This window comes from Penicillium diatomitis, assembly GCF_028827545.1.
Source record: "Penicillium diatomitis strain IBT 30728 chromosome Unknown utg000001l_segment0_segment0, whole genome shotgun sequence".
In the NCBI taxonomy this organism is placed as follows: domain Eukaryota; kingdom Fungi; phylum Ascomycota; class Eurotiomycetes; order Eurotiales; family Aspergillaceae; genus Penicillium; species Penicillium diatomitis.
This window is the reverse complement of record NW_026623173.1, coordinates 338657-354133: the sequence shown is the minus strand read 5'-3', so window position 1 is coordinate 354133 and position 15477 is coordinate 338657. Positions and strand designations below refer to the sequence as shown.

General features: G+C 50.2%; 6 protein-coding genes across 6 annotated transcripts; 4 read left to right on the top strand and 2 right to left on the bottom strand.

Annotated features, from left to right (window-relative positions):
* Positions 1-1021: 1021 nt before the first annotated feature.
* Positions 1022-1883, top strand: N7539_000104 (pre-mRNA-splicing factor ISY1; the record flags this gene model as incomplete). The annotated part of the gene is made up of 2 exons (XM_056929708.1): positions 1022-1024; positions 1125-1883. 2 exons carry the CDS (start codon positions 1022-1024, stop codon positions 1881-1883), a joined length of 762 nt encoding a protein of 253 aa, XP_056794001.1.
* A 236-nt stretch (positions 1884-2119) lies between these two features.
* On the bottom strand, positions 2120-3217 carry N7539_000103 (putative GTPase MTG1; the record flags this gene model as incomplete). Its single annotated transcript, XM_056929707.1, has 2 exons — positions 2120-2890; positions 2954-3217. 2 exons carry the CDS (start codon positions 3215-3217, stop codon positions 2120-2122), a joined length of 1035 nt encoding a protein of 344 aa, XP_056794000.1.
* Positions 3218-3619: 402 nt separating this feature from the next.
* N7539_000102 (uncharacterized protein) lies at positions 3620-5874 on the top strand (the record flags this gene model as incomplete). The annotated part of the gene is made up of 4 exons (XM_056929706.1): positions 3620-4071; positions 4134-4227; positions 4296-5227; positions 5292-5874. 4 exons carry the CDS (start codon positions 3620-3622, stop codon positions 5872-5874), a joined length of 2061 nt encoding a protein of 686 aa, XP_056793999.1.
* A 315-nt stretch (positions 5875-6189) lies between these two features.
* On the bottom strand, positions 6190-8963 carry N7539_000101 (phosphatidylinositol 3-kinase VPS34; the record flags this gene model as incomplete). Its single annotated transcript, XM_056929705.1, has 2 exons — positions 6190-8845; positions 8905-8963. 2 exons carry the CDS (start codon positions 8961-8963, stop codon positions 6190-6192), a joined length of 2715 nt encoding a protein of 904 aa, XP_056793998.1.
* A 434-nt stretch (positions 8964-9397) lies between these two features.
* On the top strand, positions 9398-10868 carry N7539_000100 (uncharacterized protein; the record flags this gene model as incomplete). Its single annotated transcript, XM_056929704.1, has 3 exons — positions 9398-9698; positions 9764-10594; positions 10687-10868. 3 exons carry the CDS (start codon positions 9398-9400, stop codon positions 10866-10868), a joined length of 1314 nt encoding a protein of 437 aa, XP_056793997.1.
* A 934-nt stretch (positions 10869-11802) lies between these two features.
* Positions 11803-12671, top strand: N7539_000099 (uncharacterized protein; the record flags this gene model as incomplete). The annotated part of the gene is made up of 2 exons (XM_056929703.1): positions 11803-11932; positions 11992-12671. The coding sequence occupies 2 exons, from the start codon at positions 11803-11805 to the stop codon at positions 12669-12671; spliced, it is 810 nt and encodes a 269-aa protein (XP_056793996.1).
* Positions 12672-15477: the final 2806 nt, after the last annotated feature.

The following is a 15477-nucleotide window of genomic DNA, read 5'->3' as shown; positions in this document are numbered from 1 at the left end:
CGGAGTTCCTGTCTCAGGTGGCAATCTTGCTTTGGCATATTTCGAGGATAGGACAGCGCTTCGAGTCCCTGGTCTTAAGGCATCTTCACCTTCGATAATGATCGCATTACCTAATTTCACCTTTCTGTCTCTTTTCACTTCTGGTCCTCATCTTGTAGGTCCATATATTTCGTATCTGACATTCCGCCTCACTGTGTCGCACATTCATCGCATCAGATGAAACAAGCTGACTCTCCACAATGTCACCCTCCAGTTCCTCGGCTCATGTCAAGTGCGGAGTAATTATCCCCAACTAGAACCTTGGTCGGCCAGAACTCATGTCTAGCTATAGGAATGGATGTAGATAGGGCACTCTCCTCCCAGTATACGGGCAGATGTGCCTCACTCCTCCACTTACGCGCCCATGAGTGATCACTAGGTATGTCGTTGTGGCCATTCTCATGAAGACCCAGCCTAACTTGGCTGGATATGAGACCTTGAGTGAGGCCGAATGTTCTAGGGTTTGGAAACAAGCTTCTTCTGGAAGAGCTCTTGGTCATTCAATTAAGTGAGATAGTCTTTTGAGCCACGAGCATAAGATCATCGAAATTTTGTTTCGGTGTTTGAAGAATAATTTTGCGCCTCTGAGAAGAGTTGTGGGTGCCAGCTCAAGGAGATAGCGGGGGATGGAAAATATACAATGCCACAGAATAGTCAGTTCCACATTGACAGAACTCATACCCGAGCAACAAGAAGTCTTGTTTTGACTTTGCTTTCTACCAGAGATCTGGGCGTGCATATCGTTAGACAAAGCACGTATGGCAAGGCAGCGCGCTACTCGACCGTAATAGGTTCATCCCAGCGCATTGAAAGCTTTTATGTGCTTATCAGCCGAGAGCGACCCACGTGATAGCCGCGCGGTAAACGCCAATTTGGCGCCGGACCTTAAGATGCGACTGTCAAGACCTGGGTCTGACGTTCGGATCCCTCCCGCCATCTTCTAAAAGCATCACTGGGTCATCGACCTTGCCAGATCGTCAGAATGGTACGTAACATAGCTCTAGCAGCTTTGGAGTTGCCTCATCTCCACTTCTATACTTTGTGAAGGCCGCCCTTACTAAAATGACTGCCCCCGCAATGTACAGGCTCGCAACAGCGAAAAGGCCCAATCCATGCTGTTCCGCTTTCGAGCGCAACAGGCAGCGGATATGGGAATCATCGATATTGGACGAACACGACGACCCAAGAACATCACCAGCGTTGATTCGATTCCGACCTGCGAGCGCTGGCGTGGCCAGGTCCTGAAAGAAATCTCCCGCAAGGTGTCGCGCATTCAAGAACCAAGCCTCAGCGACTACCAGATTCGCGATCTGAACGACGAGATCAACAAGCTCATGCGCGAGAAGTGGGCATGGGAAATGCAGATTCGCAATCTTGGTGGACCGAACTACATGCGGGGATCGGGTCGAGTCTACGATGATGAAGGGCGCGAAATTCCCGGTGGAGGCAAGGGCTATCGGTACTTTGGTCGTGCCAGAGAGCTACCCGGTGTGAAGGAAATGTTTGAAGCCGCAGCGCGTCGTGGCAAAGGGCCACCGGAGGAAGAAGAAGAAGGTACAGGGACCGGCCGTGGTGGGGACATCGCAACGAAAAAGGTCAATGCAAACTACTTCGGCTACGGACTAGATGAAGAAGACGGCACACTGCTTGCATACGAGAAGCAGAAAGAGAAAGAAGCGGTGGAAGGTTTGCGCGTCCAGGGCGATGACGATGCCGAGGATGGCTGGGAACCGCTTCCAGGAGACTCTGGAGATGGGGTGGAATGGCGACTTCCCTCGTTAGAAGAAGTGCAAGAAGAACTCGTCAACAGACGGCGAGAACGCCTCCTTCAAAAGATCTCTTGATCTTTGGCTGATGCGCTGCGTATGCTCAGCTTTTCACGCCCACATTTCGCATATCTCATCTTACTTCGGCGTTGCAGGATGGGAACCCTCACGAAAATATTTGCCGGTTGAGGGTCATTTGATATTTCTGCTGATTGTACTCTTATTTTTCCCCAATCGTCACAAAATACTCCATATTTCGCTGCACTTAATTCGTTCTGAGAGAGCTCACTTCTCCTGTTGGCCCGGTCCATCGATTATTCAAAGTTGCTAGAACTGTCCGGAGGGTTCGCCTTCCACTGTTTGCGATTTATTCTTTCAACCTTCAAGGCTTGGGACATACTCAGCCGGGATTGTTGATTGGGATCTTCGCGGCGCCGTTGCTCTGCGTCCAGATCATCCAGTATGAACCGTCCGAGGTCACCGGCTCGCCACTTTTGAATGAAGTGCAAAGCGGCACCATCTATGTTTGGAACTCCACCTTTGCCCAGGAGACCTGTCTTTTGAGCAAATCTCTCAAGTAAAGGCATCACTTCGTTTGTGGGTTCAGACCACCGCCTGTACGCCTGCGTATCGTGGAGATTGATCTGGTAGAGGAGATAATCAACGAGTGTGACCGGAGATATCACTGCATCTTTCACACAGCCACATAGTGCTAGCTTGAGCATGTTATCGGCATCTGGAACGTATGGCATAAAGACACCCGGCGTGTCGAGCACATAAACGTGAGACCCGCTCGCACGCTCGATGATTTTGACTGGACTGGCAATTTTCCTGGTGATACCTGGCTGACCACCAGTCTTCAAGGCCTTCGCCTTGCCCACGCCAAAGTTTCGGAGGTGATTGATGAGGGTTGATTTTCCAATATTCGGCATACCCACCACGAGCACTCGGCATCCCACCAGCTTATCAGGTCCCTCCGCATCGTCTCGAAGGTGTCGCAGGATCGGTGTGACATCAACACGAGAAGATGTACTGACAAAGAAGACTGCGCTTTTCCGATCAAGATCTCGCACTTTTCTCTCGACCTGGCGAGTGGTCCATTAATTGAATGCTTTTGCCAGTCCGCGTTCAGGATTTGCAGCGCTTACAAGTTTTTGTGTAGGTGAGTTCGGTACGCTACCAAGGTCTCGTTTTGTGTAAACAATCAATCTTCTTTTGTTTTCTAAAGCTTCCTCGAACATGGGATTAATAGAAGTGACAGGGGCCCGATAGTCGCGACATTCCACAACGTAGTCTATTGACGAAAGCATGTTTTTCATTTTGCTCAGGCCAGCGCGGTGATGTCCCAGGAAGTATGATCGAGGGATCGCCCCATAGTGAGGGAAGACCTGACGCGGAACGAATTGAGCCATATTCGACAGACTGACTCTAGGTCATTATTCGAAGGATTTCCGGCTTGCACGGTGCTGCGAGTAGAGGCCTACTAAGGAGCAAGGAGGGCACCGCAAGTGACTGACAAAACAAACTGCCAGGCAAATCGCAAGGCGGTTGCTGGAGCGGTGTCTGATTATGCTTCTTCTCCGAGTCTTGGCAGTGGATCCGGAAATGACGCGGGGGGCTTGAGCGCAGGAAACTTGAAGTAGATCCGATCGGTACACTACTAGAAAGGTCATCGAGCGTGTCGAATCGGCTCTTTGAAGATCTGGAATGGATTAATACTTTGAGCAGGCACTCACGTAGCTTTCTCGCTTTCTCGCAGAATCTCGAATTTTGTTATCTGATTTCAAACCCGGACTTTCAAGACTTACTCTTCAATGTCTCTTATATCCGCCTTCCGACCTCCATCTACGCGTTCGTCTTCAGTCCGCCAGAGCTCCAAACCTCGGCGGAGAAGAAAGACACAGAAGCGTCGAAAGAATGATGATCACTCAGATGAGAATGATGACGATCCAGATGCTCACACTATCATTACGCCGTCCAAGCACACTCCAAGGCCCTTCCGAAAGTTACGAGGCTCAATCGCCAGCGGAGGGCCTCTGAAACCGTTTCGCCTAGTGAAGCAAGATCTTGTCAACTTGCGCAGACGATATGTCTCAGACTGGACAGTTTTCAATCAACTGATCTTTGCCAGTGCTGTCTACGTGTTCTTCACCAACCTCTTGCCAGGAATTACCTTTGCCAGCGACTTGTATGTGCTTACCGGCAAGAGTTGGGGCACAATCGAGGTCGTGTTCAGTACTGGCCTATGCGGTATCATCTTCTCCTTGTAAGTGAATATGCGAGAGTTCCATGCTCTCAATGTGTACTGATATTGATCCGTTGTGTCAGGTTTTCTATTCAGCCGCTCACGATCCTTGGAGTAACCGGCCCATTCTCTGTCTTGGCAGAAAACATCTACTCGTTGTGTGTCGATACGTTTCAGGTAGGGCAAGAACAAACTTTCTGTTAGTCTGGGTCCGTGAATATCAACTGACTGTCTACACCACACAGATACCCTTCTTGTCGTTCATGGCATGGTGCTTGATCCATTCTGCATGGATGCATTATATCTTGGCATTCATTAATGCCCACGATTGGACCATGCGATATGTGACAACTTTCGCCACAGAGATCTTCTCATTATTGAACAGCATCATTTACTTTCACAAGGCTATTCAGGAGCTAGAACGAGCTCATGATAGCTTGTCCTTTGCTGCGTTCCTGTACGCGGTGATTGGGGCTGTAGGCACAATGCTCCTGGCCATATTCCTCTCCACGGCAGAAAGTTGGCGCCCTCTGTTTCATCGATACTTCCGTCTTCTGCTGACCGAATATGCTGCTGCCATCTCTATCATTGTCTTCATCGGCCTGCCTCATGTTGGAGAACTCGCCAATTTGGACAAGATGACCCTGGCAGTGAGCACGTCATTCCGACCGACGTCTCCCGATCGAGATATCTTTTTCGTGGAATTCTGGAAGCTACCCATCTCTTGGATCTTTGCGGCGATGATCCCTGGTCTAATCATTACCATCTTGTTCTTCTTTGATCATGAAGTGAGCTCCATCATATGCACCATTGACCGTTATGGTACACGAAAGCCTGGAGGGTTTGCCTGGGATATCGTGCTACTGGGAACTACCACCGCTCTCTGCGGCATTCTTGGAATTCCACCAGCAAATGGTCTTTTGCCGCAGGCCCCTTTACATTCGGAGTCTCTTATGCACACGGTCAAAGAAGAGAAGACGATCATCGTGGACGGCAAGGAAAAGGTCGAAACCCGTGAAGGGCGCCAGGTATACGAGCAACGATGGTCGTCATTCCTTCACTCAGGCACCATCCTCCTGTTCATCAGCCCGCCGTTCATGAAGGTCCTCGGTCTCACCCCGACAAGTGTTCTGGCTGGTCTGTTCCTCTTCATGGGAGAGCAAAGTCTTTCCGTCAAGTGAGTTCTTCAAATACATCTCGCCCGTTTACTATACAACATTGCTGATGGTCCATTCACTCAGCCCAATTCTCTATCGAACATTCTACCTCCTCACGCCCCCATCTGAACTTCCACCATTACCCCAGTCCCTTCACAAAGACCCGGAGAATCACAACGTAATGGAAAGCCCGACCAAGAATCCATCTTACTTTGCGATCCATCTCTACACCATATCGCAGATTGTCATTACGATCGTGATCTTCATCGTCACTCTCACTCGAGCTGCCCCTGCATTTCCAGTACTCATCATTGCCCTCGTTCCGTTCCGACTTCTAGTCATGAAGAAATGGTGGCCGCGTGAGGTCCTCCGATTCGTTGATGCATGGGCTTGTCGTGAGGGAACCCCCGAAGATGATGAGGATGCTGAAAGGCTGTCTGGCCTCCCATCCGAAGAGTCATCAGCCAGCGGAGTGCTCCGACGAGAAACGCCGGCGGCAGAAGGTCGCTCTTTTTCTAGTAAGATCGGAGCTGTAGACGCAGATACTCAAGCGGATATTGGTTTGCAGCGCCCTCGGGGTACCGCGCAGCATGGTGCAGGCCAGGAGTGGATCGAGCTGGAAGAGCGGGAGCTGACCGATGAGGAGAATGGTCGCGATCGGAGATGACAAACATTCTTCTATTGGGATTCGAACTCATTTCTGGTCTCTGCACACAATTTCCCTATCTTTAGAATATATGACTGGCCATCTTTGACTGCACTTTGTTGCCTGTGGAATTGAACAGGTCTTCAAAATAAAGCATATGGACAGACGATAGTTAAAAGGGGTATCATTACAGTGGAAATATGGACCTATCTGCATCCGTGGAACTGAATATGATCAATATCACTTATGTTCTGTTCAGGCGAGCAAGACCATTGTCCAAGGGGACGAATACTTGCGTATCGAACTCTGGACAGCTCAAATTGCATCAGACTGCATTCAAGCTCTCCATCCTTGAACGAATTCATGAAGGCGATCAATGACTACGCCGAATATGGCATTGACACTGTCACCAATGAGCTGTTCGAAGTGCCGTATGGCCTCCTCTTCGGTCATTTCGAGATGGAAGCGCTCTTTGACCTTCAACACGGCTTTATCAGGCTCAACTCTGATGTCTGGAATATTGGCGTCAACCATCAGACTGAACAGGTTCAAGATAAGGTTCGCGGACTTCCGCAGAGTCGTGTAAGCAGTATAGCAGTATTGCTTGAATTGTAGGTAATGTGGTGAAGTAGTGCCACCCATTCCTTCAACCATCTCTTTGCACAGCTTCATCATCGGGGCAAACGGTTTGGGATCACGGCCGAGAATGAATCCGAAGTCGGCATGGAAGAAATGGCCATCCGGGGCCAGAAGCAAGTTCTCCAAGTGGCGATCTCCAACACCTAGTAGATACGTGATCACACAATAGCCAGCACAGGACTTGATATATGTGTCCATGGTGTCTTTCCGCACGCCAAGCGGCTCATTCTCATCGGGATTATGCTCTTTCAAATACGTCAGAATAGACTTGTACTTGGCAGAGGCCGCTGAGAGTGAAGTAGATGGAATGAACTGAACGGCGCCAGCCGTGGAGCTGGTCGCTAGAATGCGGTACGGGGTCAACTTGAGATCCAGGTTCTCTTTCTGTAAAAGCCGGTCCATGAGGATGATGATTTGAATGACCAGCTGATCCTGACGGAGGTCATCGCCAACTTTGAAAAGGAGCGGGTAGCGTTTCCCATCACTCGTTTTGAAAGTGATGTTCAGCGGAGATAAGGTTGACTTGAACACGTTGGCCTCATCCGGATAGCATCCCACAACTGAAACATCGGGATCAAGCGGAAGTGGAAGGGGAGGGTCGATTTGCAGCAGTTCGTTCTTAGGATCACGAAGAGCTTTCTTCAATTTCTCGATTTTGGCTGGTCGGGTCTCTCTGGAAAAGCGGATATCTTTTGCAATCTTCGAAAGGACTGTAATCATCTCGCCCTGACGAAGAAGCGTCTTTCTATGCTCGGCGTGAATCTTTTCAAGCTCCGCCATGAAATAGTATTCGACCCGTGCGAAGAGCCTGCGTTGATTGGATAGTGTTCCTGGGCCGGGATCGTCACATTCAACCATGAGGTACCAATGCAAAGAGTTTCCAAGTTTGAAATTGGATGCGGCACGGGTGACAAGGAAGTTGGCCAGCGATGAGTCGTGTGCTGGCTCCTCTGACTCGTTTTCGGAGGTCTCCTCGTACTTCAAGGCTTGTACCAACTGCAGGAGGTACAAGAGAAGCTCATCATCATCTGCTTTACGTAGTCGTGCAACTGCATAAGAGCGTACGGCCGGGTTGTCAAAAGTTGGGCCGAGAAGCTCCAATGCATCGTCCACGTCGATCTCCGTCCATTTCGGCAAGATATCCACAGCCTGCCGAGACTCACCCTCGTCGCGCCAGTTGACCGACTTGACGAATTTGGTCAAAGCTCTCTTCTCTCGTGTCAGGTAGTACCTGAATCGCCATATAAGGTCTTTCTCCTCGGCCGTCAGATTCTGCGTTGGCTCATAAGAGAGAATCACATTGAGTTCATCTCGATTTTTTGGATTGGGTTTCAAGTCTCGATCCATGAAGCCAGTTCGATGACTACGAATCAATCTTCGGTGTTTGTCTTCGCAAGGATTACCCCCTTGCCCAACCTCTGGATCATAGATTCGAATGACGCCGGCACCACCAGCCCCTTCGATTCCAGGACCGAAACGAACCTCAGGAACTGGCTTCAATGCCGACGATGAGTGATTGGAAGCATTTTGAGGATAAGACGAGACCGGGGGAGGTGGGTACTGGTGATCAGCCCACACCACTGGGTGATCATATCGTGGAAATTCCACATATAGCACAAAATTTTCATCATCAATATCTTCGTCTCCAGAACTTTCATCGCCATTTCCTGCAGCGCTGCCACGTCGTTGCCGTGAAGCTTTCATTGCAATGGCTCTTTTGCGAGCGGCTTCCTCGGCTTGGATCTTGAGTTTTTCAAGTTGACGGAATACCATTTGATCCATCCAGTCGATGCGAGTGATTTCGCCCATTTCGTGCTTTTTGATCAAGACTTCGATGCGTTCCAGTTCTACCTCGGCTGGAGACTGCTCAATGGCATTTGTCGCGCCGCCTGTCTGTTTCCGTCGCTTCGACGCCTGCAGACTTGGTGTCATTGTTGAAGCAAATCCATCAGCAGCTTTATGGCGATGTATCTTGCATTTTTGGCGACCCATTCGAAGTTTCCCTTCCGAGTCGAATAATGATATGGTGGTGCCACCAAATGGCACATCATGCCCTGGACTCCCATCCCCCGCAAGTGGCGACAAATCCCAAACAGTGATAGCGATTTGAGTATTAAGCGGGACATCCTTGATCGACACGGGCATTTGAAGCCATTCGTTCCATACTCGACTAGATTTGAATGCCTTGTAGGCTGTCTGCAATGGTACCCCCAAGGGCTTTGAATCGGACCATAGCTGCGCAGTCACAAAGAGATCCGAGGTAGGACTCTGAGTTGATCCGAGATATCGCAATTGCGGGTTCTGTACAAGCCGGGAGAACGGGATTTGTTTCTGCTTGCCCTCTAAGGAGCCGCTGAGGAATTGTCAGACAGGTGAAGAGGATCTGCAAGTTACATTCACTTCCAGGCTTACATTTTGATCCAGAATGGAAGGTCAATCTGAGTTGATAATGCAAAGGTAAAGGCTTCCATCCTGGTCAGCTCCTCACGTTATCAGCATCATCTCGAAGGTCGGATCAGTGCTCAACATCTGGGGTCTCGGGCGGGAGCTTCTGCGGGGACCACCACCGCTCACTTATCATCACGTGTTGTTTCCGCTGATTTACCTCCAAAAAAGGACATCATTTGATGACAGTACCAGGAGACGCGAACACGTGCTGGAACGCGAGGCGGACGCGCCAAAGTGATCTATCGACTGGAGAAACAGCATAGATCGGCTATTTGGGGGGTTTTTGGCAAGAACGATCTGCGAAACTCACATATTCTCCTATCTTTTCCGCAAATTTGGCGCCCAACCAAAATAGTTTGCGCTGTTGTTCGACAACCCACATTCACTCACCGTTTCTTTGTTGGAAAGTTCCGTGAGTTGTTTGTACAAAAGGCGCTAAAATTGATGGCAATCGACAATGGCTCGCTACCCGCAATCGCAGCTTGACGAAGACGCTGCTCGCGATCTTAGTCCCACATCCTCCAACTCATCCTCAGAAAAGGAGAACCGTCGGCAGAGACCTCGCAAGCGCCCTCCTGTCCCAATGTCAGCAGCGCGGGGCCAACCAAAGCGTCGCCGCTTGGTTGATCGCACAACAAATATTCAGTCACAGCCCGCTTCGCAGCGGAAAGACCGACGGTTCTACGATCCTGATCAGCCTGAGGAAGAACGACGACATGTTCGGAAGATTTATCGGGACCTTACCACCGACTTCAATGGTGAGTATACGTCAACTTGATCTCGAGTTCCTGACGATAATGAAACACTGATTAACCCTTTGCAGACTCCCGAAGCGAATACCTACAACCGGGGAACAACGGTATCTTCAAGACGCTGGAAACAGCGAACGGTCTCTTCGCCAAGGTCAAACAGACCTCTGATGCCACGATTGACTCCCGTCTTCTCGTTAGTGCCGCCGATCTGACACATAAAAAGACCGCGCAACTTGCACTTGGAGACGCCTCTGCTGGCATAGACGTGGATGAATTTGTTTCGAAATGTATCTCGTATATGCGCCGCGGGCCTGATCTGAGTGACGGCAACACGCAACGCCGCCAGCGAGTCCGCCAAACGCAAAGAGATCCGAATGACAGCGATGACGGGGACACGGGTGATGCCATGAACTGGGACTGGCTTGGTCGGATGGCTTGTTCTCACACCAATTCGCGACCGGCCGTTTCGGGTTTCTTGCTTGGCCCGTTGTCAGTCCAGAAGCGTGTTCGTCAAATGACCCAGCGAACAGGACGCGAACGCCCTGAAGATACTCAAATTGTTCAGCCCGCTGAACTTAGACAAGATGAATTGGGTCAGCAAGATGACTCAAACTTGACATTGATGTGTGCGCGAATCAACGAGACTCTCAACAGAACGATTGAGGAGACGGAAGACAAGGTCAATCGTATTCTGAGCGCCGAAGAAGCTCCCACCATGGAACGTATCCAAGAAGTGATGTTCAGACACCATACGTCCCCAAGTGGAGGCATCTGTTTGTTCAACTTTTGCATCAATCCTCGTTCGTTTGGGCAGAGTGTAGAGAACTTGTTCTACGTCAGTTTCCTGGTGCGAGATGGCTACGCTGGACTGAAGATGTCTGATTATGGAACTCCCGCTCTGCGTAAGTGATTATGTCTTCCTCTCGACCACACCCCCAGCTGTGCTGGCCACATGGCTGAATATTCTCAATATTGACACATCGTTTACCCACAGAATACGCTACGCCCTACCCTCCCCACGAGGCTCAGGCTAAAAAGATTCAGAAGCATCAGGCGATTTTCAGCCTGGATTTTGATAGCTGGGCCGAGATTGTACGGGAGTTTGGCATCAAGAAAAGCATCATACCCCATCGCGAAGAGAAAGAAGAAGGAAATAGTCAGACTTGGTACGGATAGGGCTCTCTTTGGTTCACCGAGTGATTGTTCCACTTGTTATGTTGTTAATTTTGCCTTGATTGCGATACCCCGGTGGGCTGGTGTTTTCGGTATGCGCTTGTGCGCGTTGCATACGACTCGAATATTGATTGGTTATCTAATGTTGACGTCGAGTATGCTCTCAATCCATGTTGTCGATTGTTTCTGGATTATGGACTGAGACCCATAGCGAGAGCAAGAGAAGGTCCACCTCGTTCATGAGATCGATCACAGCCTGACTAGAGGATACCCACTAACAGAAGGCTATACGAGCTTGAATACAGAAGCCGTTTCATGTCGGAATCGAGATCACTACAGGATGTGAAAGGGGCCGTTGGTCCAGACCCTAGATCTTAGAAATGTCCGTCACGGATCCTGCGCCACGTGTTAACGATTCAGGGGCTGAAATTGGACGGCTGTCAGGGACCCGACTAAGATCTCATGGATCACTGGAAGTATTGCTATTGCTGGAATTGTGCTCCAGTTCTTATTCATAGTACCATGGTGGTCTATCCCATCCACAGCACAACCTTTCCATGCTCACATTCACATCGAGGGCCAGAAGGGGCTGCTTATGCAACTCTGTTGTGTGGCCGGCCAACCAGCAAACGAGTCGGGCCGAGGCCGGGAGCCACTCCGTAAGCTGCGAATGTGAAATCCGCATCACGACGTCATCCCCGGCGGGTCCGGAGCTTTTTTAGAGTTGCATCGGGTTCGTTTTCGTTCGTTCCTTGCCCAACAAGACCCCCTACATCGAAGACTTTAAAAAGCGATCGTTCCTGTCCACCGGTCGCTTTCTCATCTTGACACACTTACTACTAACTGGAATAATTTCTAATCGCGAGAGAGGCGCCTTGTCAAGTTCCACGGTATCAGAAACACACGTACGCATATACTTCTCACTTACATTATCAGAATGCCGACACTTTTCCCTTCAAATCCATCGGAAACGATGGTGATTCGCGACATCACTCCGAACATGGTGACCATGAGTCTGCCATTTGCACGTTTCGGTCTCGTTCGCTTCGGTGGTCGCGGAACACTAGGTAAGCTGCTCTCATTCCTACGAATGCACATGTGTCTCTCAATCTTATACTTTCAACAGTCAGACTTGCCTCGGGCTCTCTAGCCGTCTTCTCGCCGGTCACACTCACCCCAGAAGTTCGAGCCAAGATCGACTCCCTTGGTGGGAACGTCAAGTACATCGCCGCTCCCGATCTCCAACATCACCTTCACGTGGGCCCGTGGAAGGAAGCCTTCCCACAAGCATCCATTCTCGCCCCAGAGGGTCTCTATGAGAAGCGTCAGAAAAGCAACTACAATGATGCTCCCTTTGAGCATGTCTACCGCAAAGACAAGCCTCAGTCAATATCCGAGGAATTCGATGCCGAGTTTGAATGCGAATACGTGCACGGACATGGATCACGCGAGCTGGTCTTCTTCCACCGTCCCACCCGAACCGTCATTGAGGCCGACCTGCTGTTCAATATGCCTGCCAAGGAACAGTATTCGCGATCACCCGAGGGTAAATCGATCAATTTCTTGACCAAGTTGGCGATACCGGTTATGAACACCGAGGGCTCGGCCACGGGTCAGCGACGGTTTGCGTGGTATCTGCTGGCGGCGAAGGATCGGCCTGCGTTTACCGAGTCGATGAAGCGTATCAACACATGGGACTTTGATCGATTGATCCCGTGTCATGGAGATGTGATCGAGACCGGGGGCAAGGGTGTATTCCAGAAAGTGATGGCATGGTTCTTGGAGGATGGGAAGAAGCGCTCCTAGGGGGAATGAGCCTTGTTGTTTCGGTTGCAATACCGATTGATCGATCCGACGTGGGTGTGTGGGGGTAGATGTACTATCAGTGTATATAATGAGTCATTCTGATCATGATCAAGGGCAAGCCAACGCCAGCTCTCATCATCCTACCATGATTTTTAATGAGATGATGATTGTTCCACATCATACGTGGATCTCTCTCGTAAACTTTGGAGTACTCATGTTGCCAGCAATCGTGTCTTTCAAAATTCCACTGCTCGTGCGACCTGAACGGAGGGCTATTAGATATCAAACCGATCAGTTCTGGCGACGGTGGCACTAACGCAGGCCTATAGAAGTCGCAATGCGAGTGGTAGGTAGAGAGTAGAAAGATCTTGGACTTCAGGCCAAGCATCGTGTGAGCTTCAAATGTGGAATCAGGGGGAATGCTGCTGGTCTCGTCATATAGCCAAAGATAATCACCACACAAATGCCGTGTCGAATCTGATTCACAGCAACCGAGGATCGATCTTGATCCGCTTTTTTATCGGCTTCCCCAGAGTGCTACCACAGCACGTAGAGTGGAGACTGGGGTCCATCAGATATAATGTAGAACTGTCGAGCCACTTACCTGGCACTTCTCAAGGCATTTCGTGGTAGACTCCTCAGCCACATTCAGGTCCAGTTATCTCAGGCTTAGGGTAGGGGCCTTCTCCGACATCACCTCACTCCCAACGACTCGCAGCACAAATAGTCATGTGACAAGATTACAATTCACATACATATAGAAGGCTTTCAATCACGTGTCGGGCTCTTTACTAACCCGCCTCCTCGCAGATTGTTCTTCTCTCTTGGCTTCCTTTACAAATGGGCGTCGCTGTTGTCGGAGGCGGGTACATCCAGCATTCCAACTTCCCTAGATGTTCACTTCCTCAGACTTAATATCTGCGGTATTTGACGCACTCTACAGGACATGGTTACAAGCAAATCCAACTCAGACTCGGGAGAGATGGATGTAGCGTGGTCGAAGCACACGGCACGTGCCTCAGTAAAGCCGAGGGATAGTATGCTCAAGGGAGTGGATGATGGCTGGATGCCGACCAACACCGCCAGTGAGGAACTTGGCGAGAATATCTCTTGATACAAATTCAGAAAACCCATACCGATGATAGTGTCAGACGACCTGATTCTTACGCAAAAGGCTAAGGTTCCTATAGTTCTCCAGCCGTGAGGCCACAAAGTCCACCTTGACAGTTCGCAAATTGAGCCACATTGTGATGGATTCAACGACCCACTCGACGTCATAGGGCTGAGAGCACGGGGATCCACGTGAGCTGTCAGGTGTATCATTTTACTACTGCTGTACTACTACTCAGTCTAGTAGTCTACACCTCTAGTTACACTCTGGAGTCTGCTCGGTTCTACTGACCCGATGATCGCACTTTTTCCAGTTCCCTCCTTACTGGCGATCAGGCTCCAACGTCTGTCCATTTAGACTTTGGAGGATCGCTGCGAGTCAGAGACATCGGCACTCTTGCGGTGTGTATGGACTATGGGGAGATCGTTGAAAGGAGACTCGACGTGTGCGGGTTAGAAAGGGAGTATCAGCACCGCCACGTCCAATGCCGAACTTTGTTTCTTGGTCCACCACGGCACGCCCTGTGGCCATCCTGGGTCATATATGCAAGGATCATCTTTGACAAAGGTAGAGCCAGTCATTGCTCCAGTTGTGCCACTGCCTTGTCCGTGGGGTTTCATGTCTTTAGACGATCCCTACAGTTGGAGAGACTCCATTTTCAGGTCAGGCTGGAGCTAAATCCCCCCACCGCCCTCTCGGACTGCTCAACTGCCCGTTTGTCGCCCAACATCCGAAGCCAGCAAAGCACATCATGGCCATGCTTCCTTGTTATTTGACCGTGTGCAACCAGAAAGGTTCGTGTCCGCTGGCCAAGTTGAATCATACAATGTTCTCATTCCACCGATTTTATCACTGGCGGTGTGACTCCCTTGCCGGATGAATTTAGCGCGCTTGTGATGGGTAGCCACGCAATCAGGGAAATCTCCCAGGCTGGACTTGCATGGACATCAGGGCCATCCACGTATGATACGTGTCGATGGGTCAGTTTAATGATCTCAGCCACAGTTCCTACCTGCATCAGCGGCGTTTTTAGGTACGACGACAGGAGACTAGTCGCTGAGAGGGAAACGCCGTGGACCGAAGACTTGGCCGAATGGGGACAGTTGCGACACGGGGCTAAACAGACCGGGGGCTCCCAGAGAATGATCAATAGGCCAGCAATGCGAGCATTGAACGTGGCCTGTAATAGATATGATGCCCGCCACGGCACATCATACTCATATGGTCACAATAGCGAGGAACCTGACTGAGTAGCTGCTCTTGGCTATGACGGAAGATGCATCGAGCGGACCCCCTAGCCAAGACCCTGTCAAGCCTCCCGACCTACAGTAGTCGAGTCGAAGGTTCTCCCTTACACTTGTATGACCTGACGACATCAATTGCCAGAGACATCAATGCCGCTCTGGTATTGCATCATGCAGCTCTCTCACCTCAGACTGGGCAATGATGTAAAGTATTCCAGGGGCTGTTGCCTAGGGCTGAGCTAGGTATGCTCGTAGCTGGGATGTAGCTCCAATTCAACTATCTGGGCCAAAGTCTATAGCTCAGACTCTTGACCAACTGGTATCTGCCTGTCTTGTGCAACACACCTCCTAAGATTCTCATTTATAAGCCTCGTATCTCTCCCACCTAAGCCCCCTTATCCTTTCATGCATTGAGATCCCTTAATCCGCTCATACTTACCTCCAAGCTCTC